The sequence below is a fragment of the Gorilla gorilla genome, chromosome 2, assembly GCF_029281585.2.
Source record: "Gorilla gorilla gorilla isolate KB3781 chromosome 2, NHGRI_mGorGor1-v2.1_pri, whole genome shotgun sequence".
In the NCBI taxonomy this organism is placed as follows: domain Eukaryota; kingdom Metazoa; phylum Chordata; class Mammalia; order Primates; family Hominidae; genus Gorilla; species Gorilla gorilla.
Window position 1 is genome coordinate 62,691,388 of NC_086017.1, and position 27,381 is coordinate 62,718,768.

Below are 27,381 nucleotides of genomic sequence, written 5' to 3' on the forward strand. Positions count from 1 at the left end.
CTGGAGAATGCTCCCAGCCCTGGGCCCCTAGCTGGGGGCCAGAGTGACATCTCAAATGGGTGGTTCGAGCTCAGTTTCCTTGTTTGTAAAATGAAGGGGCTGGACTGAAAGCTCAGCATGGGCCCTCCTGGCCATGAGCTCTTGAGAGCTGACAGTGGAAGCTTCTGTGTTCCACGATGCTAAGGTTCAGAATGCGAGGTTGAGGCCCTAGGATTTGGCCACATGGAACTGGAGACACCCACTTCCCAGGCTCACACCACCTTTCTTTATTTGTAATGAGTGGGACTCTTCCTCCCCATGGTGGTCCAGGCCCCAGAAGCGGCCCTGCAGTTGCAGGGGGCAGCCAAGTGTACAGGGTGGGCACAGCTCCTTCCATCAGAACTACAGCTCCACAGACCAGCAGGAAATCTCCACTCCCGGGGGCCCCTCCTGGTAATCCAGCCTGCGCTCTCTGAAATGGAAAGACAGACAGATAGGCAGGTGGTCAGCAAATCTCAGGCGTGGTGGGAAAAGAGGGAGACAGCTGGGGACAGGAACATGGAGGGTAGGGAGTCCTGGCGTCCCTTCAGAATTCCCTCCAGCATAGGCCAACAAGGCCCAGTCACCCAGAGCATTACCCTAGAGAAGCCAGTACGTGAGGTCTCCAGGGTTTAGGCTCTGGGAGTTCAGGGTGTGGACAGGGAGAGGTTCCGACTGTCCCCAACCAACCCCAGGGATCTCAGGGCCCATGTGTTTTCTGTGGGTCTGAGATGGCCATCCATCTTTTGTGGGGTCACTGAAAGCTGGCTTAGACACTTCTACAGCATCAGCCTTCCACCGGACTGTGTCTAGTTCCTGGGCAAGGACAGGAGTGGGGCCCTGGAGAACCTGGCTCCTGGCCTCCCAGTCCCCACCCCACCCCAGCTGGGCTCAGCGGTCTGCTTGTGCCGAGTCACCTGGTGGCAGAGTGGTCATTGCCCTGAACCCTCAGCGTGCGTTTGCCGTCATCTGATGCTGCTGGAGATCCCCAGAGCACCTCCTGGTAAAACTGGCCTGAGATACACAGGGTGGGTCAGTAAGGGTTAGAGACAGAGGAAGCCTGGGAGACACACGCAGGGGAGGGGCGCTGCCTGTTCCCAAGCACAGCTGGTTTCTGAGGAAGGCCTGGGCCCCAGTAATGGGCACAGTACCAAGGGTCCCTCCAACGTGGCTGGAGAAGCGGTCAGTGTCACGCAGAAGGAGCCGGAGCCCCTCCCCACGGCCATCCCAGAACAACAGGCCGATGGTCACTTTGTCTGGGTCACTGAGCAGCAGGAGACCCGTCTTGTCCATGGTCATCTTCAGGCTGTGGAAAGACCCAGTGTCTTGAGCAGGAAGGTAGAGACGTGTGCACGGAACCTCAGTAGTCAGGGTGGGGAGTGGGCTGGGCTTCCCCTCTTGTCCAGGAAGTCACGGAGTGGCCTTGGGTGGGAAGGCCCTTAAATCTTCTGATTTCAGTTTCCTCATTGGTAAAATAGGACCAAAGTTAACTTAATGATGTCTAGTTTCCCCATCACTTTTTTTTCTTTCTCTTTTTTGGTGGGGCAGGGACAGGGTCTCACTCTGTCCCCCAGGCTGCAGTGCAGTGGTGTGATCTCAGCTCGCTGCAACCTGTGCCTCCTCGGCTCAAGTGATTCTCCCACCTCTACCTCCCAAGTAGCTGGTACTGCAGGTACATGCCACCATGTCCAGCTAATTTTATTTTTAAGAGAGACAGGGTTTCACCATGTTGCCCAGGCTGGTCTCAAACTCCTGAGCTGAAGCAATCTGCCTGCCTCAGCCTCCCAAGGTGCTGAGATTACAGGCGTGAGCCACCGCACCCGGCCTCTGGTTTTCTTAAATTCAGTTTGTCATAAATTAGTTTTATATGATTGAAGGAGTTTCTCTGATGCATCCACTCTGTCCCTTTTGTTCTACAGCTGGTGCACTCTCTCTGGATGACTTGTGTTTAATCATGTGTTTAATGTCTAAAGGATAGGCCTCTTCTCATTCTGTCTCCTCAGATTTTTAGTTAAAATAACCCTTGAAATTCTTGCCTTTCTGGTGTTCTCATGAATGTTAGGTTCCTTTGAGCATGTTGAATAAGACCCTGCTGTTACTCAGAGGTTATTTGAAACAAATTTTCCCTAAACATACACTGTTCTATTGCTTCAATTCAATCTAAAAGATGTGGGGTTTTTTTCTTTTTTCTTTTTTTTTTTTTTTTGAGACAGAGTCTTGCTCTGTCGCCCAGGCTGAAGTGCAGTGGTGCAATCTCAGCTCACTGCAACCTCCACCTCCTGGGTTCAAGCGGTTCTCCTACCTCAGCCTCCCGAGTAGCTGGGATTACAGGTGTGCCACCGCACCCAGCTAATTTTTGTATTTTTAGTAGAGACGGGGTTTCGCCATGTTGGCCAGGCTGGTCTCCAATTCCTGACCTTAGGTGATCCACCTGCGTTGGCCTCCCAAAGTGCTGGGATTACAGGCATGAGCCACCGCGCCCAGCCTATTTTTCTTTATGTCTTCTGTAGCTCATGAAACTATTTGGACTTTCTCTCCCTACAATTAATAGGATTTTACTTCTATTTCATTTTCTAGGCATAAAAATGCTATTGATTTTGGTGAATCTACCAGATAGCAAGGAATTTTAGATCTTTTTTTTTTTTTCCTTTTTTCGGAGATAGGGTCTCACTCTGTTGCCCAGGCTGGAGCACAGTGGTATTAACTCAGCTCACTGCAACCTCCATCTCCCAGCTTCAAGCAATTCTCAGCCCCCTGAGTAGCTGGGATTACAGGTGCCCGCCACCATACCTAGCTAGTTTTTGTATTTTTAGTAGAGACGGGGTTTCACTATGTTGGCCAGGCTAGTCTCAAACTCCTGAGCTCAGGCAATCCACCCACCTTGGCCTACCAAGGTGCTGGGATTACAGGTGTGAGCCACCACACCGGGCGTAGATCTTTTATGAAATTGGGAAGGTTTTTGGGTGAGCCCTTGGATAAGCTGGATGTGCACTCATCTGTCAAGTGCAAGGGAGTTCCCGCAGAGGGCTGGGTGAGACAGGGCTGGACAAGGCTCTCCATACTTGGAAAAGGGTGAGCTGTGGCACAGGGTAGGGGCTTGGAGGACACTGCCCACAGAGGACGAGGGCCTCAGCCCTTCCTGGACGCCCCTCGTGATCTGCAAAGCTGGAAGACTGTCCCTGGAAGGCCACTGTGAAGCAGTGAGCTCCCTCACCCAGAAGAGGTGGCCTTCTGCCTCCATTATTCACCAGCTGCTCAGTATTTGAGGCCACTGACTTGTGTCTCCTTAGCAAAGCTCCAAGGATACGCTAAAGAGAATGCTGGTAACATGCTGTCAACAGTGCTCTCCAGCTTCTCACTATTGTCATCAGAACATCACATCACTATGTAGGCAGTGCTGTCCTGTGGGGTGCTTGGGGGCACTGTATCATCTGACGGCAAAGTGCTCCCAACTACACTCTCTCATTGGGTTCCCCCCCAGCCTTCTGACTCTGGGCCAGGATGATTAGTACTGGTTATTGGTGAAGAAACTGAGGCTCAGAGGGACTAAGCTGCCTGCCCAGGGTCACAAGGATTAGCAGCGGAGCTAGCTCCAAACCACACTGTCTCCTGCATGGGATAGTGACCTGGGTTAGGCCCCCAGGACAACTCCTCAGTGCCCTCTGGAGCTGCAGGGGTATATGGCAGGGCTCTTGTCTCTTTGCCCCTCCTGTGAGTGTAGCTGCTCCATTCTCAGGTCCGTGGCCTTAGGCCACCTGCTGGTACCATCATCAGCCACTGTAGCCTGAAAGGTCAACCCCTGCCCCGGGCTCCAGCCTGGGCCTTACCCGGGCATCACTGAGAACAGCGTCTCCTTCCACTTGTATGCAGAGCTTCTTCGGTTCCGAGTCACCACCACGTGTTCAGGGGATGCGTGAACCCGTACCGGGGGGTTCTTGAAGATCACTTCGATCCATGAGAACCCAGCCTTCTCCCTCTCATACTGGCCAGTCACCTCAACCCCTGGGAGGACCAGACCAGAGAGGTCATAGCTGGGCCCCAGCCAGGGCTGACACCGACCTGCACGGGGAGTCCCCCCTGATCACACCCCCTGGAGTTCTGCAGCAGCTCCCTCCCTCATCAGGAGGGGCGCCCCTTTCTCAGCACTCCTTCACACTGGGGGCTGGCTCCCACAATCTCTCCACTTGTCCCTTGGTGTCTAAGGCTTTGGAGGGGCCCCTAAATCCTCGGCGACGGCCACCCTCAGTTGAGGCCTTTGAGAATTAACTTGTCTCCAGTCAATAAGCCTTCAGAACGCCCCATGGAGCGCCTGGCCCTGAGCTAGATGCCGCGGCCAAGGGTAAGATGGAGAATCGGTGCTCCCTGCCCTCAGGAAAGACATTCCCAGCCAGAGTGAGGAAGTGGGTGACACATGCATCTGAGGAATGAGAAAGCCACGGATGTCCCTTGGCTTTGAGCGGGGCTGGGCGGTGCGGGGGTGAGCACTGCTGAGTGGAGCGTGTCCCCATGTCTGGTCTAGGATTGAAGGGGCGGGGCCCAGCCAGCACCCCTGTCTCTTCCTGCCATTCCCCTCATCCACACCTTCTAGGTCTCATCTTTTCGGGCTCTGTGCTCTGCAGGCACTAACTCCTCCATCTGGAACATCCTCATGCTGGTCTCTGTGCACCCGCCATGGCCTTGCCATCCCTGTGTAACCCCAGGCAGCTCCCCTGACCCTTGCCCCACCCTGGCTCCTCCTCTAGGCTCACCTCCACACGGCTGCCATGTTTATCTGTGCCTTGGCCACCCACACCTGCACACAAGGTGCCCAGTGGAAGGTCCCCGGGGTGTCTGTGTGAGTGTGTGCCCATGCCAGCACTGGGAGGCAGGACCACGCTATGATCTGGGAGGGGCCTGTGTGGGGACAGCCTACACGCGCTGTGTGTGTCTCTGTAGGCAGGTGGTGGGTGTGTGCCAGTGGTGTCTGGGTCTCTCTGGGTGTGCCCCTCTCACCTTGCTCAGGGTCTGAGAGCAGGTTCACTGGCCCCTGGCGGTGTCTGGGGTCCACACAGAGCCGCTCCACGCTCTGCCCAGGCAGTGGCAGGATGGCAGAGGGAGCCTGTATGGGGGCTGGGACAGCCGGGGCACGGCTCCTGGAGCAGGAAGGGCAGGCTGGGGGCAAGGATGTGGAAAGGGGCCAAGGGGGCTGGGAACTTACCTGGGGTTTGGGTTGTCATGGTTGTTTCTAAAAGAAGAAAAAGTCTGGGTTTAGGCAGCCCCTTCCTGAGGAGTGGGAGGTTGAGGGAGGGAGCAGTGACTAGGTGTGACTGGGTTCCCTCACTACTTCAACATCGAGACATGTGACAGGTCACTCCCCTCCCAGGATCCCCCTGTTAGGACAGGGCCTCTGGCCTTGGGGGCACCTTCGATTTTGATATTCATGACACGAGACACAGCTGGATCAGGATTTGAGGTGGCTGGTGGTGCTGAAGCAGGCACTAGGGCAGGAACATCCGGAAACAGAAAGGGAGCAGGAAGGCAGTCAGGAGGCGGGCAACCAGCAGCGCTGCCACCAAGCTCCAGCCCCCCATCCTGCCACACATACACTCCACCTAGAATGGCCTTTGTCACAGGAGATTTTCAAACAGAAGAGCATGCTGTCAGGGATAGGTCCAGCCTGGCTCTGCAGCTGCATTCGAGTGCAGATTTGGGGATCAGAAAACAGTTCAAGGGACCTCTGTTGGCTTTCTGAATGGAGGAAGCCCTCCCTTCCTAGAAGGTTTCCTCATGAGTCAGCCTCTAGAGTATAGTGGATCCTACTCAGTGAAAGTAAAGGACAGGTGAAGTCCTGCCTCGGGGAGGGGAGGCCTGATGTCCATACACTGGGTAGTGGGGAGAGGGGCCTTCAGAGAGAGGAAGCTGGCAAGGACTGCTCCAAAGAGCGCTGTGACGTGCATGCTTGGCCAGTCCGTGCCCCTCTTAGGGCCTAGGGTCCCCTCTGAACAAGGAGTGTGGGACAGGCTGCTCTGTCACGGCCTGTGGTCTGACAACCTAGGGGCGGCTAAAGAACCCGGGTGAGCTCGCATCTGAGGAGATGAGACGCTAAGGACGGGGCAGGGGGCAGCTGCAAAGAGCTGGGAAGGCGAGGACAGCCTCCTTAGGAAATGCACTCCCACCCCAGCCCCAGTAAATGATCCCAGGTTGAACTGACCCACAATTACTTCACATTGTGCCCTCAGCAGCCATCCCTGGCCTGGCCCTGTGGTGCGTGCTTTACCCCACCCCGCTCTATGGGGCAGGCTCAAGGACCACCGTGGGAAACCGAGGCCCTCGCAGGGCCGGAAGGCAGCTTACAGATGGCCAGACGGCGGAAGGGGTGGAAAGCAGCATGGTCAGGAGCATCAGGAGGTCCTGGGAGTCCAAGTTGCCTGGAGTTGAGAACCCCAGGTCTGAAATTCATCCGGGAGCCAGCAGCTCCAGCTTTGGAGAAATTGACAGATGCAGTCTTCTCTCAGGTTGGCTGTGGGTCCTCACAGCCAGGGCTTGAGATCCACCCAGGAGTGGGTGCGGAGAGGGCAGCTATGTCCCCTCTCCCCACACCCGGCCAACTTGGGGAGCCTCTCCCCCAACAGCTGGGAGATGAACAATAATGGACCTCCCTCGAACTCCCCCCCAGGGATGTCATGCCTCCCCCTGGCAGAACCCCTCAAACTACCTTGTCTATTCCATCCTCTTCTTGGAGAAAAGGAAGCCTCTGTGTGGTCAAGTCCTGATCAGATACAACTGAACTGAGGCCCGAGGGCTGTCACCAGCCAGAGGAGCTGGGCAAGGCACTACCCTCCACAGCCAGGACTGAGCCCAATCTGTCAATCTCCCCTCCCCCCACCTCCTACTTTGTCACCTGGTTTTGGTATTTTTGCTCCCTGGAGATAATATTTGAAGAAAGTGGAACCTGGAAATCAGTGGGACCTGGGTTTGCATCTTGCACCCACCTTCCTGTGGCCCCACTTGGATGGGGACTGTATTCCTAGTGCTGGGGACAGGGCCTGCGGCACAGCCAATATTTGAATGCACAGGCGACTAAATGCACCAGCGTGCCGGGTCAGATTACACTGCCTCCTGGCAGCAGGGCTGGGCTGGAGAGGCCTGGGTGGACCTGGGCCCTGGCCAGCAACCTCACAGGGCTGGTGCCCTGGACCCTGTGTTGGCAGACCACCACCCAGCACAGTCTTTGAGGATGTTCGCTGCTTACCTGAGTGGACATTCCTGTTTCTACTTTCTGGATCAAACAAAGAGAGAGAGAGAGACAGACAGACACACACACAGACAGACACCGTCAGGGTGGTTTTCATCAATTTAAAGCGCTTGTGTTTAATCTTGCTACCCAATCCTGGACTATATCGTAGGTGCAATGAATCTGGGGAGATAGGAGACCCGGCTTCACTTTCCTCGTCAGTGAATAGGCTGAATCTCCCAGGGGGAGTCTGTTGGGGGCACGGTTGGGGTCTTGGTCAGGATGCAGGGAAGATCGGGGAGAATGCTGGGTCCAAACTCTGCTACCTGGGAGGCTGAGATCTCAACCCCACACCCACCGCCTTCCACGGGCTTCTCAGCAACTTGAGACTGCTCTTGGTCATCGGGTTTGGTGACTACCATAGATGTGAGAGGCGTGACAAAGCTGTAGGCAAGTGATAAATTCAGTGCTTGGTTCCGGAGGGCCTGCTGATCAGCATCGGATGCGGAGACACTGTAGGTGGAGCACATCAGAGCTCAGGAGATCCTTGAATTCGGGAACAGATTTTCCATCCAGCCCCTTCTGGGGAGGTCCCTCTGGGAGAATCTGGAGCTTGGACATGATACCAAGACCCCCCTCTCCATGCTTAGGCGCTGTCCCGTGCCACCTGTGCCTGCCCCCTAGCGACAGGCTTAGGGAGGTGCTGATGCACTCACGTTTGCTCCAGCAGCTGCTGGATAGTCAGGTATGCCCAGAGCCTCTCCATGAAGTTGTGGAAGATATACTTGGGGCTCTGGAACTCCGCCTCCTGCTCTGCCACACTGGACTCCGTTTGGAAAGTGATGTTCTGTGTAGGCTGGAAAGAGGGGCCCAGCCAGGGCAGGAGCAGTGAGGGCCGGACATCTGCATCTGCCTGGCACTTCCGAGCTCTTCCATGATTGGAGCTGGGGCAGGTCCCACACACTGACTGTGGGGACTGCATTTCCTTTGAGTGGGGGTAAGGAGGGGGCTTAGGGGTGCAAGGGGCTCAGTCACAGAGCATACAGGGATGAGAAGGAGGTGAAAAGGTAGCAAAGTAGCCCAGATACAACAAGGCAGGCACAGCGCCAGGACTCAGATCAGCCAAACCTCTGGAAGAAAGGGATGGGAACCCCAGGCCAGTGTAGAAACAGCAGCAGGAAGGATTTGCAAGTGCAGTGTGGAGCAGGAACGGTGTCTAGCTACAGCCTGCCCTTACCCCCAAAGCTGAGGGAAAGGGACAGAGAGGGAAGGACCTTCCCAGGGGTCAGAGGCAGAGTTGAGAACACAACTCAGATGTCATGGCTCCGGGTTTGGGGCCCCATCCACCCCAACGGCTGTCCCTGTCCAAGCTGGCCCCTCTGTGGCTGGCCACCGTGGGACGATGACAGGGAAGCGTGCACCCAAGCTCTGTGTGAACCTGCTCCCTCCTCCCTCAGGGAGGGGCCTGTGGTCTCAGACTGACCTAGCTCGCTGCCTGGGAAATGGGCTCCTAGAGCAGAGGAATCCCAGGCCTCTCCCACCAGAGCTCCCTGAGTGGCCAAGAGACCTTTTCACAATGTGGATCAGATCTGCGGTCTGCTCCCACTGGAGCAGCCTGTCTCTCGCCCAGAGCCTGGCTGGCTTTCCAAAGCTTCGGCACACATAGGCTACCTGCATGAATTTTGCCCCATCCACACATACAGCTATTTAATTGATATTTTTCCTTAAATGAACTTTAAGTAAGCTAACAATTTTTACTTGGCTTTATATCCATAAAATCTTAGATCTGGGCCAGGTGCGGTGGCTCACGCCTGTAATCCCAGCACTTTGGGAGGCCAAGGTGGGCAGATCACGAGGTCAGGAGATCGAGACCATCCTGGCTAACAAGGTGAAACTCCCTTTCTACTAAAAATACAAAAAATTAGCCGGGTGTGGTGGTGGGTGCCGGTAGTCCCAGCTACTCGGGAGGCTGAGGCAGAAGAATGGTGTGAACCTGGGAGGTGGAGCTTGCAGTGAGCCGAGATCGAACCACTGCACTCCAGCCTGGGAGACAGAGCGAGACTCCATCTCAAAAAATAAAAAAAAAAAATCTTAGGCCTGAAGTTCAGGTCATATTTTTCAGAATACACATTAAAATAAGTAAATAACCACTAAAACAAGCCATGTCTGTCTGTGAACTCCCCTGAGTCACCTTGGGTTCTGTACTTTGGGAACCCACGGCCTCCAAGCTAAATCACCTGCTGACATGTATGGAGTGCTTATCACTGGACATCAATCACAGTGACTTTATGAGGAGGGCATGCGACTTATTCCCATGTTTACATAGGAGGAAACTGCGGTAGATAGAGGTTAAGTGACTTCTCCATGTCTCCTATCTGGGAGGTGGCAGAGCTGGGTTTGAAGCCAGGCAGGGTGGCCACGCAGACTGTACCAACAGTCATGACACTTGGGGACTTGTCCTGAAACAAGGCCATGGGCCCCCAATGCCCACCGCTATTCTCTTCACACACGCTGCCCTCATGCCACAGGGGCCTAACATATTCCTCCATTGCCCCATCTGGACTCTTCCCAACTCCTACTTATCCTTTTGTCTCTGCTGGGCCTCCTCCAGGAAGCCCTCCCTGATCCCCAGGCCAGGCTGGGGCTCCTGGTGCTGCTCTCCTGAGTCCAGGGTTAGATCCCAGCCTGTAGCTGGTTTGTGTGGTGATACGTCCTTGGGTTGTCTCTCCCATGAGGGCATGGAGGGGTCAGCCTCATTCACTGCTGCATCCCAGGGCCTGAAGAAGGCCCTGCTGCAGAGCTCGTGCTCAGTTTCTCTTTGTGGAATGACAGGGGGTCCCTGGAAGGAGGCAGGGAAGGCTGGGCAAGGACAGGGTGCCACGTGGCAAGCTGGGCTCTTGGCCTGGTTGCAGTGGGGCCTGGGGCAAGCTGCCTGCCCTGCCTGGAGCTCAGTCTGCTCATCTGTGAAATAGGAGCAGCCCTCCCTGTCTGACTGCAACCTGAGAGGGTTGTGGTACCAGGACAGGAAGGGATGACAACTAGGGAGGAATCCCTGCCCTCACCTGTGCTCGCAGGTGCACAGACCGGCTGCCGAGGGCCTGTATGTGCTGGTCTCATGAGAATCACTCCATTGTCTCAGTGAATCCCTGCCATGCCCCTGTGTCATCCACAGGCAGCAGAGGGGAAAGCTGGAGCTGGGCAGGTCTGGGATTTGAGTCCAGCCCCTCTGGCTGCAGAGGTGGAGGCTGCCATTCCCCTCCAGGGTGGCTTTGGCCACACTCACCAGCTTCCCACTGACTGTGGCTGTGAGCACATCAGGCCCCCAGTCCTGGAGCTTCCCAGCCACCACCATCTCTGAGCCCTTGAAGAGGAGCCGGAAGTTGTTCTGAGTGACCTCCTCCACGGCATTGCTTGGGTACTCGAAGGTCACTGCTGTCAGCAGTGGGTTGGCCACTTCCTGGTAGAAGTCCTGCAGGGTTGGGGGTGTCATAAAGGCTGGGCTTTATGACTGCCCACTTCTCTGTGCAGCCCACCTGGGGCACGCTGGCACCTGGAGCTGCAGGGCGGAGTCTGAGTCCTCGTGGATGCGCCGGGCCAGGCCGCCATTGTCCAGTGCCAGCTTCTCCAGGAAGGCATAGCTGACGTCGAAACCGAAGCCCAGGCAGAAGAGGCTGTACCGGCCACTTACAGCTTCCCGCACGTTATTCTGGATGCTCCTGGGGTTAGTCTCCCCTGGACCCAGGGGTTTGGGATGAGGGTGAGAAAATAGTGATTTGCTTGAAGAATATTTCTGGAACCTCAGAGCCAAGGGGCCTCAGTGACCCCCTCTCCCTGCCCAGATCCCACAGCAAACCCAGGTGCAGCCCCAGCCACCTCCCCTGTGCAGCACGTCCTGGAGTCACGGGCAGGGCCCTCACCCACAGTGGGGTCGCCATCGGTGAGCAGGATGATGAGTGAGACACTCCCTTCGGGCAGCCGCTCGTCCTGGTTGCTGCTGTCCAGCAACTGCACAGCCATCAGCATTGCATCATTGATGTTGGTCCCTGAGGAACACGCACTCTCAAGGTGGTCCCCAGCCAGGAGCCCTGGAAGCCCCCACCCTGCAGGGCCACAGAGACACTTACCTCCCAGGGCCTGGATGCCCGCAGCAAAGCTCCTGGCCTTGTTCACGTTCTCGGCTGAGGCTGGCACCAGTGATGGCCTCCACTGAGTTGCTTCTGTACTGAAGACGATGAGGTTGAACTGGTCTCTGGGGCTGAGGTCATCCAGGATCTTGATTAGGGCTTCCCGGGTCTGGTCAGGGAGAGGAAACGTAGGTGCTTCAGAAGGGCTCCCTGAGGGCTCGTGTGCCCTAGGGCTGGCATCCTTCGACTCCTGTCTCAGGGGTGAGGTCATGGTATCTGCTCTAGGAACAGGGGCTGCCCTAGGCTCTGGCCAACCTTGGTTCCTGAGAGCCACCCGCCCCATGGTGCCGAAAGGTGAAGCAAGGGGGTCTGCCTGCCAGACCACAGCTGATAGCATGAAGGGCCTGGGAGTTTTCAGGGCCTGCCCTGGGCCACAGGACCTACCTGCTGGATTTTCCTGCCACTCATGGAGCCGCTCTTGTCAATGACAAAGACCGCATTCTTGGGCATTGTGGTTAGGCCCTCAGGGGCAAAGTAGTGTACAAAGTAGCCGTTCTCGATCTGTGGCCAGAGTGAGACCCACCCAAGCCATCAGAGCTACAATTGTGCCCTATCCCCATTCAGCCCCTTTACCCCAAATTCTGGGTTTCTGTGCTCTGTTCCAATCCCATTTCCATCCCACTGCTAACCTCCCCAAAACCTTGCCCTTTTTCAGGGCTCAGACCAGCCCCTTTCTTGTGGAAGCCTTCCCTGCTCATGCACAGCCCACTAGAACTCTCCCTGCAACTTTTCCTTCTATTTGTTTTAGTATTTCAGATGGCTTATACTAAAAAGTTCAGACATCATAAACCTGACAACCATCAAAAGAGGGAAGACTTCAAAAACATGGAGTAAAAGGGAAGTGTAATAACAATGGCAGAAATGGCTGGGTGTGGTGAATCACGCCTGTAATTCCAGCACTTTGGGAGGCTTAGGTGGGAAGATCACTTGAGCCCAGGAATTCAAGACCAGCCTGGGCAACCTTGTCTCTACTGGAAAAAAAAAAAAAAAAAAATTAGCCAGGTGTGGTGGTGCATGCCTGTAGTCCCAGCTACTAGGGAGGCTGAGGCAGGAGGATCTTTTGAACCTGGGAGTTTGACGGTGCAGTGAGCCATGATCATACCAAAATATAACAACAATAATAATGCCAGAAACTAGTGTGAAAGAAACTACTGCAAATGTGCATAAAACTGAGTTGTGAGCCTCCCAGCAGCAGAGGCAAAGAGGGAAACCCCACAGGGCAGCTCTTCTCAGAGACAAACATTTTCTGCCTGGGAAAGGGAATAGTTTCAGGGACAACACAACTAAATCACATGTTCTCTGTCTGTGCCGGTCCCTGGTGCACACTGCTAAGTAAGGGTGGTTCTTTTCCTCTTCTAAAATACCCAAGCTCAGGCCCTTGGGGGTGGACAGACTTCTAGGCTGCTCTGCTCTTGCCTGGAGTCCACCCACCTGAATGGAGCCCCCGGAGACGGCCCGGTCCACATCATAGCGGATAATGAGGTTGCCGTCCAGGACTGTTTCTTGCTGCTCTGGGGACTTTTGCTGCTGGGAAAGTGTTGGCTTGAACCGGATGTGAGCCTGGAGGAATAATCCGGGCTGAAGTTGGGAGGAACAGCAAAGCCAGGCCAACAACACCCTCTATCCCTGTCTGTATATTGGGAAATCAGAATTCCAGGATGCAGTCTTGGGTCCGCATTCCAGGGCACTTTCTTTCAGGCTGAGTTATTGATGGACCACTTTCACGCAGGGGAGGGGTGTGATGAGCTCCCTGTTCCTGGAGCTGCGCAAGCAGAGGCTATTCCAGGATGTGTGCCATCCAACCATCTCCTTCTCTCCACCTGGCCCCAGGACCCTCACATCAGTCTATTATCCAGCCCCTTCCTAGACAGATCTCAGGGCTCATACGAGGACGCCATGGTCCTTCTCTAGGCTTTGCCCTCCCCATCTGCCAAATGACAGCAAGGATGCAGAGATCTCAGGAGCCTCTCCAGCTCACAGCTCACAGGAGGGAGAGCCCATCCTGCTTTCCAGAAATCCGGGCTCATAGGGCTAGCCTGAAGGCAGGGCCCTTGGTACCCTCACCTGCTGACCACAACAGGCCCACCTTGGTCTTATTCTGCCAGGTGGTGAGGGCGTCTACCAGCTGGTTGGTCATGAAGGTGCTCTCTGTCTCCAGAAAGCTGATGCCCTGGGGCTCGAAGATGTGAATGTCCATCTGGAGGCAAGATGTGGGTCCCTGGGTCAGCCAGGAGCCTGGGCTGGGGCTCACAGGAGGCTCAGGGACAAAGAGGGGCCGCCCTCAGCAGGGCAAGGGTCATGCAGGAGGCCTCCCCAGAAGAGGTAGCAGCAGGTACCTGCAGGTGCTTGACCAGCTGCTGGGGCCGCACTTTCAGCAGCAGCTCGTACACCCCCAAACGCCGCTTGAGCAGCTCCTCATAGACCAGCTCAAAGGTGATCTTGGCATTGGGAGCCACGCTGACCGACACCTGGAACTGCTCCATGTTTCTCCCGGTGGCCCTGGGGGAGAAGGGCATCAGGCCTGCCCCTCCAGGACAGGTGGGGTAAGGCTGGTAGAGGTGGGAGCAGGACTAAGGGCCAAAGGCAAGGTGGCCTTTGTCTAGACCCTCCCCACTGAAACTGCCTCCCGCCAGCTCACTTGACGAGGCCAGCGCTCTTTCCCTTGGCCACTGCTGCGCTGTACTGGGCCTGGGCTTCAGCCTTCTCCTTGATGATCCCTGGGTAGGTCATGCCATCGATGATCCTGGGGGCAGAAGGGTGGGAGTTGTTGAGAGCCTGGTGGCAGGGGCCCATTCCACTCCTGCCTCCTCCAGAGAGCCTTTCTGGACTCGGTGTGCCTCTTGACACAGTGACTCCCATCTTTGCCTGAGCCCAGTGCCATTTATTATGCACCTACCGCATACAGGACCCTGTGCAGGGCACTCTGCAAAGTGCGCCAGGCCTCTAGCTCCCGGAGGTGTGTACAGTAACAGTAAGCATTCATTTTATAGAAGGGATGAAGGGGAGGCTGCAGAGGGGCAGGGCCGGGCTAAATCCTGCCTTCTCTCCACCTGTCCAGTCTGGCCGAAGCTGGCCCACATTCCCACCTGCCCCTTCCATTTTACGGACTGTTCCAGGGGAACTAGTTCATCACCAGCAAGAGCTCTCTGAGTCACACTTGTTCCCAGCCCTGCGTGCAGCCGTGTGGGGCCAGGACTGAGGAGGAAGCAGACGCAGGGCTGGAGGCTCTGAGCACTTTCCCCCTACAGCAGTCTCCCCGCTCCCTCCCACAAGAGGCAGGCACCCTGTAGGGAGGCTGGCATATCTGGAAGGAGGTTTTGGACAACTGGTGGACGGGACTCCTGGGTGTGTGGACACACCCCTAGCAGCCATCCTTTGGGGGCTGAGAAAGAATGGCCCAGGCCATTTCTCAGGGAGGAAAACGACTTCTTCAGAGCCTCCTTGTGGGGTGTGTAGGGATGTGCCTGGTCAACTTTGCCTGCTCCATCTGGGGGTGGTATGAAAGTGTGGGAGTGTGTGGCAGTGGGCAGGAGGGGGAGCAGCCAGGATGTCAGGACTACGCGTCCCTCCTGCCTGACCTTCCTGGTTATAATTTAACTCCAGCCCGGGATGGGGCTGGTGAGTGGGCAGTGGCGCTCCTCCCCCTGGGTAGGCAGTGCTTCATCTCTCCAGATGGCCAGCTGGGGCTCCTGGCCAGGTCAGGGAGCAGGGAACCTGCTCTCTGCTCCCCTAACTCATGCAGCAACAGGATCTGGGTCTAGAGAAGGCAAGTGACAGTCTTGGGCTCTCAGCAGATGCCACGGGCCTGGACCTGGCAACTGCTGACCCTGGCACCCATGTCGAAGGCTGACACAGCCCGTGGGGCTTGCACTGCAAGCTGGGCAGCATAGGCCCGGGCTCTGGGTTAGGAAAAGTAGAGGCTGCTGTGGAGTGGGGGATGCGTGGCGCCTGAGGGAGGAGACTAGCCCCCACTGCAGTTTTCCAGAGGCCACAGTGTGGGACCCCACATGAGACACTCCCTCTCTGCCCCACCATCGCCCTGTTTCTGGGAAGAGTCTTGCCCTTGTCCTAAATCACAGCTTTTCCTGGCAGCAAGGGACAGATGGCATCCTGGTGCATTTAGTAAACATTGGAAACTGAGTTGGGAAGGATAGGGGAGGGTGGCAGAGGACAAAGTGAGGACCATCCTTGGCTCATAGAATTCAGAGAAACCTCAGGCATCTCTCACGCAGCCTGAGCAAAAATGTCCTCTGCAGGATCCCAGCTGGGGCAGACCTAGGAGAATCCTCCTCAAGCCACTCTCCACTCTGGGGAGGCCAAGGGTCGAGGAGGTTTTCTGTACTTTGAGCTGGAATGTGCATTTTGGTGACTTCCTCTTGCCTGGTCTGGCCTCAGGAGGCCTCAAGTCTGTGCTCTCAAAGGCAAAGTCACAAAGATGCTGTGGTTCTCTGCCTAACACCTGGACAGCACTTAGGGATGATGAATGGCTGGATGGAGGGAAGGACGGGGGCATCTTTGAGAATAAGTCCTTTGGCGAGCCCCCGTTCCTGTGTGGCCCCAGGTGCAGGGTGTACTCCTGAAGATGTACACCCTGGCATGCCTTACTTCAAGAAGAGGGTTTGCTGGCACAGAGCGATGGAGTCATAGCACTGGGGGGTGTGGAGAGGGGAGGAGGGTGGGAAGGCACCTACATGGAGAAGTTGGTGATGAAGGCTTTCTTGGGCAGCTCCATCTGGAAGGTGGCCTCCTGCACAGTATTGGCCCTATTGACCACTCGGCTGGTGACGACCGTGTGGGCAAATCGGGATGAGACCCTGGAGTCCACGGTGAGGCTGTAGATGTCGACGCCATTCTGGAGCAGCAAAGAAGAAGGGGGTTGCAGGGTTTCAATGCCACCTCAGCTCGGGGTGACACTCTTCAAGAGTTGGCCCTGACTCTGGCTCCAGACCAAACCCTGGCTCCCAATCTGACTAAGCCACCGACCAGGCCTCAGGCTGAACCCAGTGAGGCATCTCATATGTGAACATTTGTCTCAGGTAAGAGGTAGCAGTGTGCTTCATTCCCCACCCTACAGCACCACAGGGCAGGGGCCACGTCCTTCTTGATCTATGGGGGCCCAGAGCACCCCTTGGAGAAGAACAAGCATGCAGGGGGTGGAGCTGGTGAAGCCAGGGCCAGTGTCTGGGAGGGGCATCACACTCAGCCTTTGGGCAGGGGTGAGAGCCCTGGTGGGGTCAGGGAGCTTTGCATGCTGGCTTAGCTTTGCCCAGAAAAAGGGCAGTGACCGGGTCCTTTGATTTCTGGAGACTTTGGCCTCTGTGGCAACAGGGAAGCTCCCACCAGTCTCCTAGAAGGAAGCCCTCGGAGCTGGGAGAATTCGGAGGTAGACTAGAGTCTGGTCTCTAAGAGTTGGGAATCTTCCTCTCTGCTCCACAGTGGACCCTCCCCAACTCATCCCCACTTCCGCAGGGCACTCCCCTAGCACGTGCCATTTGCCTTGAGGCCTGTGTCCCCCGAGGAGGGGCACACGGGCACCTCTTACCTGCTTGTGTGTGACATGCTCATGCGCACCGCACCAACTCTGCTCGGCTGCATGCGGCTGCCTGAATGCAGTTTGGCACAGGGGTGCCAAGTGGCTTGTTTATGTGCTTGGGTATTTGCTCTGCAACAAGCACTGTCCTAAGCACTCCATAGATACAATGGGTTTGGTTTTCACAACAAGCACTGTCCGAAGCACTTTATAGATACAATGGGTTTGGTTTTCACAACCGCCACCCTCTGAATACGTTCTAGTATTACCCTGTTTTACAGATGAGGAAACTGAGACATAGACAGCATAAATCTAGTATTACCCTGTTTTACAGATGAGGAAATTGAGACATAGACAGCATAAATCTAGTATTACCCTGTTTTACAGATGAGGAAATTGAGACATAGACAGCATAAATCATTCCCCTGAGGTCACTTACTAAAAGGCGGTAGAGCCAGGCTTGTAAAACTGTATTTCCTCATTTGCAAAATGGAAATGATTGGATCATCCCCTCTATTAGGTGGGAGAATACCAGTAAGGCCCTTGGGGTAGTGCCTGGCGGGAGGTCTGCACCATTTTTTTGCACACACACGGATGCACACGCACTTGTGCTGACACGCTGGCACATGCAGAGGCTCTTCCCCACTTCCCAGGTGTTCTCTCATCCCCCAGCTCACACCACACCCATGGACACTGGCTACCTTTTCGGCAGTAGTGGTCTGGTGGATGGCCAGCAGTGAAAGCAGGACCAGAACTTTGCTGCAGGTACGGACAGGCCTTGGGGGCTTCATCGTGGCTCCAGTGTCTGCCAGGAGGCTTCTGAACTTGACAGCAAGTGGGGAATGGATTAGTAACTTGTTTGCTGCCCCACCCACATGGGGGCAGGTTCTGGGAAATTGGGATCTACAAGCCAAAAACCACAGTGACCTCAGATAAGCAAATGACGAACGTCCCATGGACCTTGGCTGGGGGCAGGAATGTATACCAAAGAAAGGTAGGCTCAGTTTGGAGTGGGGGTACGTGCCCCTTCTGAAAAGTGCGAAACCTTCACCAGGACCCTTCACACCAGGCATTCCACCAAGCTCCACAGGGCTGGGAGGGAATTGACAGTGAAGATGTCAGTCTGCTCTCCCTAAGTCCAGCCTGGGGAGAAACAGCGGGGGATGGTGGGGAAGACTAGGGCTACAGGGCTACCCTAGCGGCTTCCCGGAAGAAGGGGGCTTGGCCACCAGGTAAGTGTGACTGGCTGATGGGAGGGCCCAAAGGCATGGAGTGACTCTGGGAGGTGTCTGTGTGGGGCAAGATCTAGAGTCAGGATAGATACGCCGTATTTCTGAAGTGAGAGGTGCTGGGCACGGGGCGCCTCCTTCTCTGTCCTGGGGTCCCAGGTTGCTGTTTGGGTGCCATTAATCTAGCCAGGGCTTTAGGTTCAACCCCAGCAAGGCCCCCAAAACAAGAATGGCAATACAACTGAGTCATAAACCTGCCACATCCTGTGGCACAGAGGTCTCCATGCGGGGAGTTTATTGACAGGAGAGCATGGAACAGAAGACAGACCTGACAGTGCCAGCAGCTCCTGAGGGGTGACTGGGGAGTCATTTGGTGGAGCGGAGGGAGCCCAGGAATCGCTGGTTGAGAGAGGGCAGAATGCTGTTGTCATGAGCAGTGTGATGCTGCCACAGCCCAGACCCAGGGGAGCGCTGCCCAAAGGCCTGGGGTGGGTCCCGGCCTTGCTAAAGTTGAAGCGCTCTGCTCCTTGTAAAGTGGGATCGAGTGAGTACATATTATGCGCTCTGGGCACCACTGGGGCTTGCGTTCCCTGGTGGCTCTGGGGAAGCCAGCTCCTGAGTCGGTGGCCACAGATGGGTAAAGATGAGTCATAAAAGTGTGGCCAGATGCCAAGTCCTGGATCAGGGAAGGACGGCGGCTCCGTGACACCAGCCCTGAGGGGGCCAGCTGCCTTGGGAACCTATCGGGGGCCTTGGGGCAGCCAGTGGCTTCCAGAGGCTGGGGAGGGTTTCTCCACCAGTCCTGTCTCCATTAGAGGTGGCGGCAGGCCTGGAGCAAAGGTGCCATAGACTGGAGCTATTTCTACAGCTGCAAGGAAGACGTTCCCCTTCCCTAGCATGACTGGCCAGAAGTCTCATCTCTGCGCACGTCTCCACTGCTCACCCTTTTGGCTCTGGATACGATTGGGATTACACAGGGGAACACGCTCCTTTCAGTGTCTGGGGGAAGAGTCTCCCCATGAGTCCAGCAAGTAGGACTGGGCCCTTCCTCACAGCAGGTCTGCTCCCTTGGGGCACAGAGCACAGGCCCAGCCCGGACCCAGGGCTATATAAGGTGGCCAGGCTGGCCGGGACTGTGGGAAACGTTCTGGGCAGCCAGAACCTCCTGGGACAGGAAGGCATCCCCAGCAGGCGTCAGCCGCAAGCCAGGCACCACAAGCCCAGGCTCTGCCAGTCCAGCTCCGAAAAGAGCCACTGTCAGCCTGTCCATGGTCATGGTCTTGCCATCACAACGGGACAGGCCTCTATGGGTCTTTTGAACCTGGCACTTCCAGGCACACAGGGGACAGAGGACTGGAGAGAGAAGGGTCATGCAGGCTGAGAATCTGGTGTTCCATGCCCCAGACAGCTTGGTTGGAGCAGAATGTGGGAGTCTTACCCCTGCTGTTTGGAAGAGACGGTAGCTCAGGAAACTGACTGCCAGAGAGGAATCTCAATCTGGCTCTGTCTTGGAGGGGACAAAAGCTGGGAGGAGGCAGTGTGAACAAAAGTGTAGGGAGGGAGAGGGGTTTTGAGGTCCCTAGTGCAGTGCAGGGAGAGGGGTTTTGAGGTCCCTAGGTGCTGCAGAGCCTGCAGGTCCTCAGAGGCTTCTCAGCAGCTTCTGTGGAAGGCAGGAGGAGAGGTGGTCCCTGACACCCCACCCACTTCACTCTGAGCAGTGTCATCATGGCCCGCTTTATGGAATAGGCTCCAGCTCAACTTCCCTGTAGTATAAAAGGGGAAACTGAGGCTCAGAAGAGTCTGAAGTCACAGGTCAGCACTGGGTCTCCATGTCCAAGGCAGCATGTGGCAGTGGCCATAATAGCACCTGTGCTATCCCCTGGGATCCTCTTAAATGGACATGTTCCATGTTCCCACCCTGTCCTCCCTCTCAATAGTGGCCATAGCCAGGGACCAACCAACACCTTCTGATTGCTGGGGCCACGTGGGCATCCTCTTTATTGGTGCTTCCAAGGTGCTGGTGCAGAGCCCTTGGCTGAAGGGCCTGGACTGTGGGGGAGGGTGGCAGCCCCAGAGACAGCAGGGGAGAGGAAGTGTTCTGGCATAAAAAAGAGTTCCTGGGAAAGGCTCCTGTTTCCGAGCATTCGGGCAGCAAGGGGAGTGGCGCACACTTCTCAGCCGAAGACACTCTTGGCAGGTCCGGCTTTGGGCTTCTCAAAGACAGTCTCGGTACCTGTGCGGGTGTGGCTGAACACCGACGGGGCGGCCGAGCCAGCTTGCTCTGTGGGAGGAGGTAAAGTCAGGGGCCAGCCTAGCTTCCTGGGAGGGAAGATCCCTTACGATGGGAGCACCTTTCTTGAACCCAGGAATACTGGATTCTCAGAAAAGGATCCTTGACCACCTCCCCCCACCACTGACACACACCTGCACCCCCATCCCCAGCCCCAGATGGCATGAGGACACTCACCACACTCTCGCATGACCTGGTAGGTCTTGGACTTGATTTCCTGGTTCTTGGTCAGGTTTCCTCGGGCCCCCTTCAGGTCCTCCTCCTTCACAGGGGGGCGCTTCTTCTTGATAGGGGCTTCCTGAGCACCAGCCTTGGAGATCCAAGAGCCTCATCTTACTACCTGAAGCCTCAGTAGTAAGGCACACCTACCTCTGTGCCTTGGCCAAGACCCCTCTTCTCTGCTCACTAAACCCAAGCCTATTCAAGGCTCTACTCCTCTTCCAGAGAAAGCCTTCCCAACTATACTCCACCTGCTGCAGGTCTCCCAGCTGTCTTGGTCTGACTTGCCCATGTGCCCTTCCCCTATAGCCTGGGAGCTCCTGGGAGCAGTGGCTGCTGCAGCCTCACACTGGCGTGTCTGGCTACCTGGTCAAGCTCAGGACTGGGCACAGTGGGGAACGGCGAAGGGGACTAGCTCTGAGGTTGGGCAATACTAGGGAATTTGGTTAGTTCCAGAACCTGTTCACTGGGTGGCAAGCGGTTCCTCAAGGATTGCCCCCTTCCAGAAAAGCGCCAGTATTTACTTTGTGTCTTTGGGGCTGGAAATGGGGTAGAAGGACCAGATGCCCACAGAATTACAGTCCAAAATGGCCACCCACCCACAGAGCAGGCAGCAAGGACAATCCTCTCTCTTGGCAGGCTGGTCTGTCCCTCCAGGGTGGGGGACACCCAGACTCGGTGTTTACCCTACCCCTCAACCCCAGGCGCCTGTGAGTCTGAGACCTGCCTGTGCTTGGGTGCAGGTGCAGGTATTTCCTCGCTCAGCCTGGGCCAGGCTCCTCAGAGCAACACACTATACCCCTGTACAGGGATGCACCCAGCTGTGTCCCTCCAGCCTCATGTGCACACACATACAGCTTCATGCATATACCATACACAGAGACAGACAGACCTATGTGTGTAGCCACACACAGAGTGCATGTCTGCAGGGCCCATAGCTACAAATGCACAGAGCTCTACACACTGAGCTATACCGGCAGCACACACACAGATGCACACACACACACACACACACACACGCACATGCAAAGATCTAGGCCCCCCCCACCCCCAACATTTCTCTCCACTCCTCCTAACAAACCATGGAATACCACCAAAGCCACATAGAAGAGGGGTTCTTCAGGGGGTCCTCCCTGAGCCCCCATCTCCCAAGGGCTGCAGAGCCTCCAGTTCATGCTTGGGGCTCAGATCAAGACACAGCTGCCAGAGCCGAAAGTGTCCAGGACTCCACCTCCACTCCCTCTGGCATCAACACAGCCTGTGCTGGGTCCTCCTACCTGGGACATGGTGGGTATTGTGTAAGCGCTGGGTCTCTGAAGGCGCCTCTCTGGCAGGCAGCAGCTGCTGGAAAAGATCTGAGTGGAGCCCAGCCTTCTGAAACTTATATAGCCTGCTTGCTTGTCCCGCAGAGTCACTGCCCCTCCTCTGACAGGCTCCCTGATGATTCAGGTCCGCAGGGTCGCTGGCTTCAGAGTTTATTCTCAGAGATGAGAGGGGCTCCCAGTACTGCTGCCTGGGGGCTGCAGCCCTGATGAAAGCAGATGGCTGCAGAGACCCTGTGCCCTCTGGGACAGCTGCTTGATTCGCTGGGGGGAGGTGCTGGCACTGACGGACATGCTTTGTGTTTATGGATTTGGGTCCTGGAATGTGTGACCATCTGAATTGTTCCTCTGCAAGGGTTCATCCCAGTGTGTGAGGTGGGTGTGGGGTGTCCCTGACGGAATGCAGGGCCCTAGCTGGGTTGGACTGCTCCAAGCTTGTTTTTCTTCCTCTTCCATCCCTTCCCCTGGATTCCAGTGGACAGATTTTCCATCCCTGCATGGTGGCAGAGCAGGAGCTTCCCGTGTCTGCTGCGTCTGATTATGGCAAGCTCACTGGGCCCTTGCAGCAAACTCAGAGAGGGGCTACCACAGGTTCACAGGTGGAGAAAGTGAGGTAAAGGGAGCCTGGGGAGTTGCTCATGTTTTTGCTGATGTCCTTGTCCTCTGTCCTATTCCAACTGCAAGTTCAGAGAGGGGGGAGTAAGGGATCTGGAAAGGACCAGGGAGGAAACCATGCTCGATGGTGACAGCACTGATGAGACAGAGGTGGGAAACCTCCGAGTAGGTGAGGCCACCGCAGGGGGGCTGGCCTGCAGGACAGTTTCAGTTGCTCAAAGAGGGTAGGGGAGAGTGACGCCCACTCCAGGTACTGAGCTGCAGAGACAAGAACAGGCCCAAGGGCTCCCCGGAAGGTCACTTAGCTCTCCTTTGCTAGAAGCTCCTAACACGCCCCTCCTTGCAAGGGGAAGATCCCCCAGGGCACAGGCCAGGAGCCTAAGCCTGGGGTGGGTATGGGGAATAGGTGTGCATAGGTCGCAGCCCTCCCAGTAACACACATATCTAAGTCCTTTTCAGTTTATGATGGAGATTATTTTTATCCTTGAAGGCTCCAGGCAGATGGAACTCAACCAGGCACTGACATTTGGTTATCCCAAATGCCACTCCATTGCTGTCATACTTTGAACCCCACCCCAATCCCCCTCCTGACACCCTGGCTCCAGGAGGCCAATGAGAGGACTGCCAGGCTTGAGCTGAGACAAGTGCTGACATGAGGAATGCCCAGGATGTGGCACATGGGCCAAGAGGCAGCTGAGTGCAGGCCAGGCCTTGTGGGGGCCTTCCACTAGTTCCAGGGGTGCCCCTGCAGATGGCACCTGATGCTGCGGCTCTGCCCAGGGACCTCCTTCCAGCCCCGCAGCCTCAGGGACAAGGATGTGGGCTGCTCACTGCTTATACTCTACCTCCCCAACACGATGTCCTCCTCAGAGACGGACTTGCTTTAATTCTCACTAGCGAAGAAGTGGAGACGGACATGGCAAGAGCATGTTTGGCTTTTCACTGGGCAGTTGCTGGCTCCCACTCCTGCCATGAGGCTTCGTAAGGTTCCTTCTCACTCTGGTCCCTGGGGAGAACCTTCTAATTCACAGGGGAATCTTTTTTGACCCTGCCAAGCTGTTTCAACTCCAGAGAACCCACAACCAACAACCACAAATGTGATGGTTTCTTTTTTAAAAAAACTGTAATAAGATGCCAAACTTTATTGTAAACCATTTTACAATGTAAGTACATCATCTTCTCTTTCATTTCAAAAAAACGTTTCCATGAATCCTACCACCACCGATTAAGCACCCCCACTGGATGGCTGCTCAAGTGGGCCATGGTTTTCCTCGCATAGGTCTGACTTCTAACAAACTTCAGGAAAAGAAAAATCAAATTTAAAACAACCCAACCAACCAACCACCAACCAACCCAGGAGCTCAAGGTGCTTGTGGCAAGTCAGACCATAAGTCCCTTACCAAAAGCCAAGCCCCTCAGAGCTGCTAATGTTTCACGAAGTAAAACAGAGAGCTCTGCACTCTTAGCTGCAAGCGTGTGAAACTTCTAAAAGCCAGCCCCACATTCTACGAGGCAGCTGCTCTGGCCAGTGGGAAGCTCCTTGCACTGCCTATCTTAGCCTGGCTGCGAAAAGGCCAGTGAACTGCAAGGGCAGAGTGAGCTGCCAGCTGGGCGCTGCTCCCTCCAGGGTTCTGAGGCAGCCTTTGGACATAAACTTGGGGCTGCACCCTACAGGCTTACACTGTCTAAGGGAAGTCACAGGTTGGATTTGAGCCTTTTAATATTTTCCCTGAAGAAAGAGGCATGACAGGTGACATTAACCCATGATTCCCTGTTGCCAGGGAGGGCACAAGTTAAAGCTTGAGGAAGGAGGCCACCAGCATGGCTGAGGGGCCACAGACCCTCCTCTTGCATGTGTGCAAGCTGAGTGGACCAAGAAGCCACCACCACCTGGATCTCACTAACATCCCCCCTTGCCATTGTCAACAACCCTCTGACAGCAAAAGGAAGTAACAGTACCAACCACCTCTTCCATTTGGATATGACAGTTCTACCTCATTAGTTTATTTCCAATCGTTACAAGAAATTTGTTCATGACCTTGACTTGCAAGGTTCCACCACAGGTGGCTTGGCTGAGGTCCAGATTTGGACAAATCAGATTGATAGCACACAATATCCAGCCAACGTCCCACCATTTCTGAACATGGTGATGGATGCCATGTGGCCAGGTGAAGAGCTGCACCTCGTAAGGCACCTTGGAGCAGGTGGAGAGGAAACTCATCCCAGGGAGGGAGGGCAGCTCGGGAGGAAGTCCTGACCACAGCCCTCTGATCTGCTCTCATGGGATGGTGCACCACGGAAGAGCCCCCAGTGACTGCAGGAGGCACTCCTGGGGATACAGATTTGTGTGTGTACATGTGTGTGCATGTGTGCGTGCACATACACACAAGAAAGGGAAGGCCAAACACGAGAGGTGTCCTATGGTCAGACACCCTATTAGACCCCTGTCCCCTGGTCAGCCAGCCAGCTACTAGCCGCAGCTCAGAGACTAAAGCCCTTTCCGAAATCAGGATACAGGGAAAAACCATCACTCCTCAGCTACCTCTTTGTTCCCCAAACCCTCTGCTCACTGGGAAGTGGGCCAAGCCTTCAGATGAGACCATCTGAGGTCTATATAACCCAGGGTTTGTTTCACAGCTTTCATAGATTATGGCTCTCCTATCCCCTGCCCTGTTTGGAAACATTAGGAGCTCAAGACTGAACATGAAGCTCCGACTGTGAGCTCCAGGAAGGTGGAAGAAACAGCTGCAGGCACAGGTTGTTCAAACCAAAATGAAACAGGAGGGGAGGAATTAGAACTGAGTCAGTGATGCCATGAGGGAATGACCGTCCTGTCAGGAACATGAGTCTTGGTCTTCCTAAATTCGACTGAGAATGGCCTGGTTCTAGCCACTCTTCCCCACTAGAGAGCTGCTGGGGAAATACTGGCTACCATAGCTGTGGATGGGAGGGAGCACAAAGTCAATCTGAGCAGGAATGACACCAGCAAAGTTGCTTCCTACTGTAGTTACAGTCCCTGCTCCTCTCAGCACCCTGGCTCTGCACTCCTGGTAGAAGATGGGCTGAGAAGGCCTGCCTGATGCTCGCCTTCAAGTCCAGGACAGGCAGGGCTCTGAGAGGCAGAGGGCAGTCCCAGGGTACCTGGTTTAACAGCTGGGTTCATGCGCCACAATTCGGACCCAATGTGCTTAAGTGAAACATATGCTCATGCAGGTCTAAAAGGCAGGTCCTAAGTGGAGTGGCCTCCTCTGCACTTGTCTCACTTGAAGTCCAGGATGTCTCCCCCTTCTAGCTCATCACACCTTAGCAGTGTGGCTTCCTGTTCCTAACCATCCGTGGCTGCCTCTGAGCTTGACAAACCACCGAGCAGTGCCCCTACCTTGCTGCTTCCACAGCAGGGAAACGGCTGGGGTCAGCCCATTCCACAGTCACTCAGCAAACTCCCCAAACCACAGGGGCCTGTGGCCATGCTGAGGAGTAGTGACCATTCCCCAGGGAGGGGACACGGCCTAGAAGCACCTTGCCCTGCCTGTGGTTTAGAGAGTGAGCTCTCTCACCCCTGCCTCCCTTAGCCACCTCAGCTTTGGAGGGTGAGAAAAACAGGATCACTTTGTGAGGCAGATGTTCTCCAGAATGCTGTGCAAAACAAATAGGTGACACTAGGATGACAGGTACCAGGGCAGCAGGAGAGGAGGCTCCTGGCGCTGAGTCCAGAGGCTGGCTCTGAAGGCTGCAGCAGTGGGGGCTGGGAGGCCAAGACCACTTTAAACCGTGATTGGAGGCTCTGCAGACAGGCAGATCGCACAGGAGTCTGGTAGTCTTGGGTCCTCTGGACACAAAGACCTCTTAGCTAAGCTCCTTTCTTGGTCAAATTTAACTAAGATCTCTAATCTGCCAGCAGGAATGCTAGAGCTCGTGGGCCCTGGGCAGAGCCTTTCCTGTTCCACACTCTGCAGCTCCTGGATCTGCATCCAGACCAGCTGCTCCAAGCTTGGGTCTGACCTTCACAGAACCATTCGGTTTGCTGATTCTAGAGAATGGCCATCCTCCTTCCCTCCCCATCATTTGTCTCATCTTATCATAGGGCATCATCTAATAATATTCCAAATAAAAAACTCCCGATTTTTCCTCCTGCCAGCCCACACCCCATGAAAGGCAAATAAACCCATTTCTTTGGGGACTAAAAAGAGTTTTTAAATACAATAGTATGAAAATATAACTTAAAAATATAAAAGTCAAACAGCATACGGAAGACTTAAAAATCTCTGTTTTGCCCATTAGTCCCGTAAGTACTTTGTAGGAAATAAACACATACCCCCAACCTGGTAACACTGTCACAACTCATAAAACCAGCTTCAGAAATCAATAGTTACAAAAGCCATTTCGAGTAAGAAAGCATTCCGGTTCCAACTTGGTCAACGAGTCACTTTTAGCCCAAGGGTGTTACGTGTTCGCACTGCCCACAGCCACGGTGAGGAGACCCACCCATGGTGTGTGTGCCTGTGCTTCCTTCCACCTTGCCACTCGGTGGTCGGACACGGGGCAGGGCCTCAGGTCCCTCACAACACTGTCTGGAACGACAACAAACAAACACAGCTCCTTCCTTGCATATTTGGTCAGTGTTTGTAGTGCAACTGAATGGGGACCTCCAGCCGCCAGTGGCCCCCTCGGGCGCTGGCTCCTCTTCCCTCTTTTTAAGTCACAGTAGTCTGGGGGCAGGCGAGAGCGGGCAGAGACAGCAAGAGGAGCAGAGGTAGAAAG

The 27,381-nt window shown here is 55.3% G+C and overlaps 2 protein-coding genes across 6 annotated transcripts in view; both read right to left on the reverse strand.

Annotated features, from left to right (window-relative positions):
• Nucleotides 1–242: 242 nt before the first annotated feature.
• ITIH4 (inter-alpha-trypsin inhibitor heavy chain 4) lies at nucleotides 243–19,929 on the reverse strand. 2 transcript variants are annotated; one of them, XM_055382657.2, is made up of 24 exons: nucleotides 17,647–19,929; nucleotides 16,107–16,267; nucleotides 14,054–14,158; nucleotides 13,752–13,914; nucleotides 13,502–13,612; nucleotides 12,847–12,975; nucleotides 11,800–11,916; nucleotides 11,356–11,524; nucleotides 11,149–11,274; nucleotides 10,782–10,963; nucleotides 10,515–10,700; nucleotides 7,948–8,087; nucleotides 7,590–7,744; nucleotides 7,250–7,276; nucleotides 6,899–6,949; nucleotides 6,713–6,751; nucleotides 6,352–6,477; nucleotides 5,421–5,495; nucleotides 5,216–5,242; nucleotides 5,011–5,127; nucleotides 3,846–4,020; nucleotides 1,170–1,324; nucleotides 936–1,032; nucleotides 243–451 (listed from the first exon to the last, which is right to left on the reverse strand). In XM_055382657.2, the coding sequence occupies exons 1-24, from the start codon at nucleotides 18,016–18,018 to the stop codon at nucleotides 382–384; spliced, it is 3,075 nt and encodes a 1,024-aa protein (XP_055238632.2). In that variant the 5' UTR covers nucleotides 18,019–19,929; the 3' UTR covers nucleotides 243–381. The 2 variants fall into 2 exon arrangements, with proteins under 2 accessions (XP_055238632.2, XP_055238633.2); XM_055382658.2 differs by lacking the exons at nucleotides 6,713–6,751; nucleotides 6,899–6,949 and having other exon boundaries at nucleotides 17,647–17,799.
• Nucleotides 19,930–20,145: 216 nt separating this feature from the next.
• LOC101132751 (store-operated calcium entry regulator STIMATE) overlaps nucleotides 20,146–27,381 on the reverse strand; it is a 67,057-nt gene continuing 59,821 nt past the window's right edge. For 3 of the 4 annotated variants that reach the window (XM_019023641.4, XM_055382661.2, XM_063703498.1), the window contains 2 exons: nucleotides 20,642–20,774; nucleotides 20,146–20,455 (listed from right to left, as the gene is read on the reverse strand). In XM_019023641.4, the coding sequence (XP_018879186.3) occupies nucleotides 20,349–20,455; nucleotides 20,642–20,774 (240 nt within the window). In that variant the 3' untranslated portion in view covers nucleotides 20,146–20,348. Of the gene's footprint in view, nucleotides 20,456–20,641; nucleotides 20,775–21,960; nucleotides 27,324–27,381 lie in introns of those variants that run through there. The other variant, XM_019023642.4, reaches the window with a different exon arrangement.

Bases quoted from the DNA above. Each gene is read 5' to 3' on its own strand.
- ITIH4 (XM_055382657.2), bottom strand. From the start codon at position 18,018: ATGCCTGGTGTGAAGGGTCCTGGTGAAGGTTTCGCACTTTTCAGAAGG. The intron at 8,088-10,514 runs GTGAGTGTGGCC...CCCTCTTTCCAG, and splicing joins CCACAGTCAGTGGGAAGCTG to CCTACACAGAACATCACTTT. The intron at 7,277-7,589 runs GTGGGTGTGGGG...TGTTTGATCCAG, and splicing joins TGAGAAGCCCGTGGAAGGCG to AAAGTAGAAACAGGAATGTC.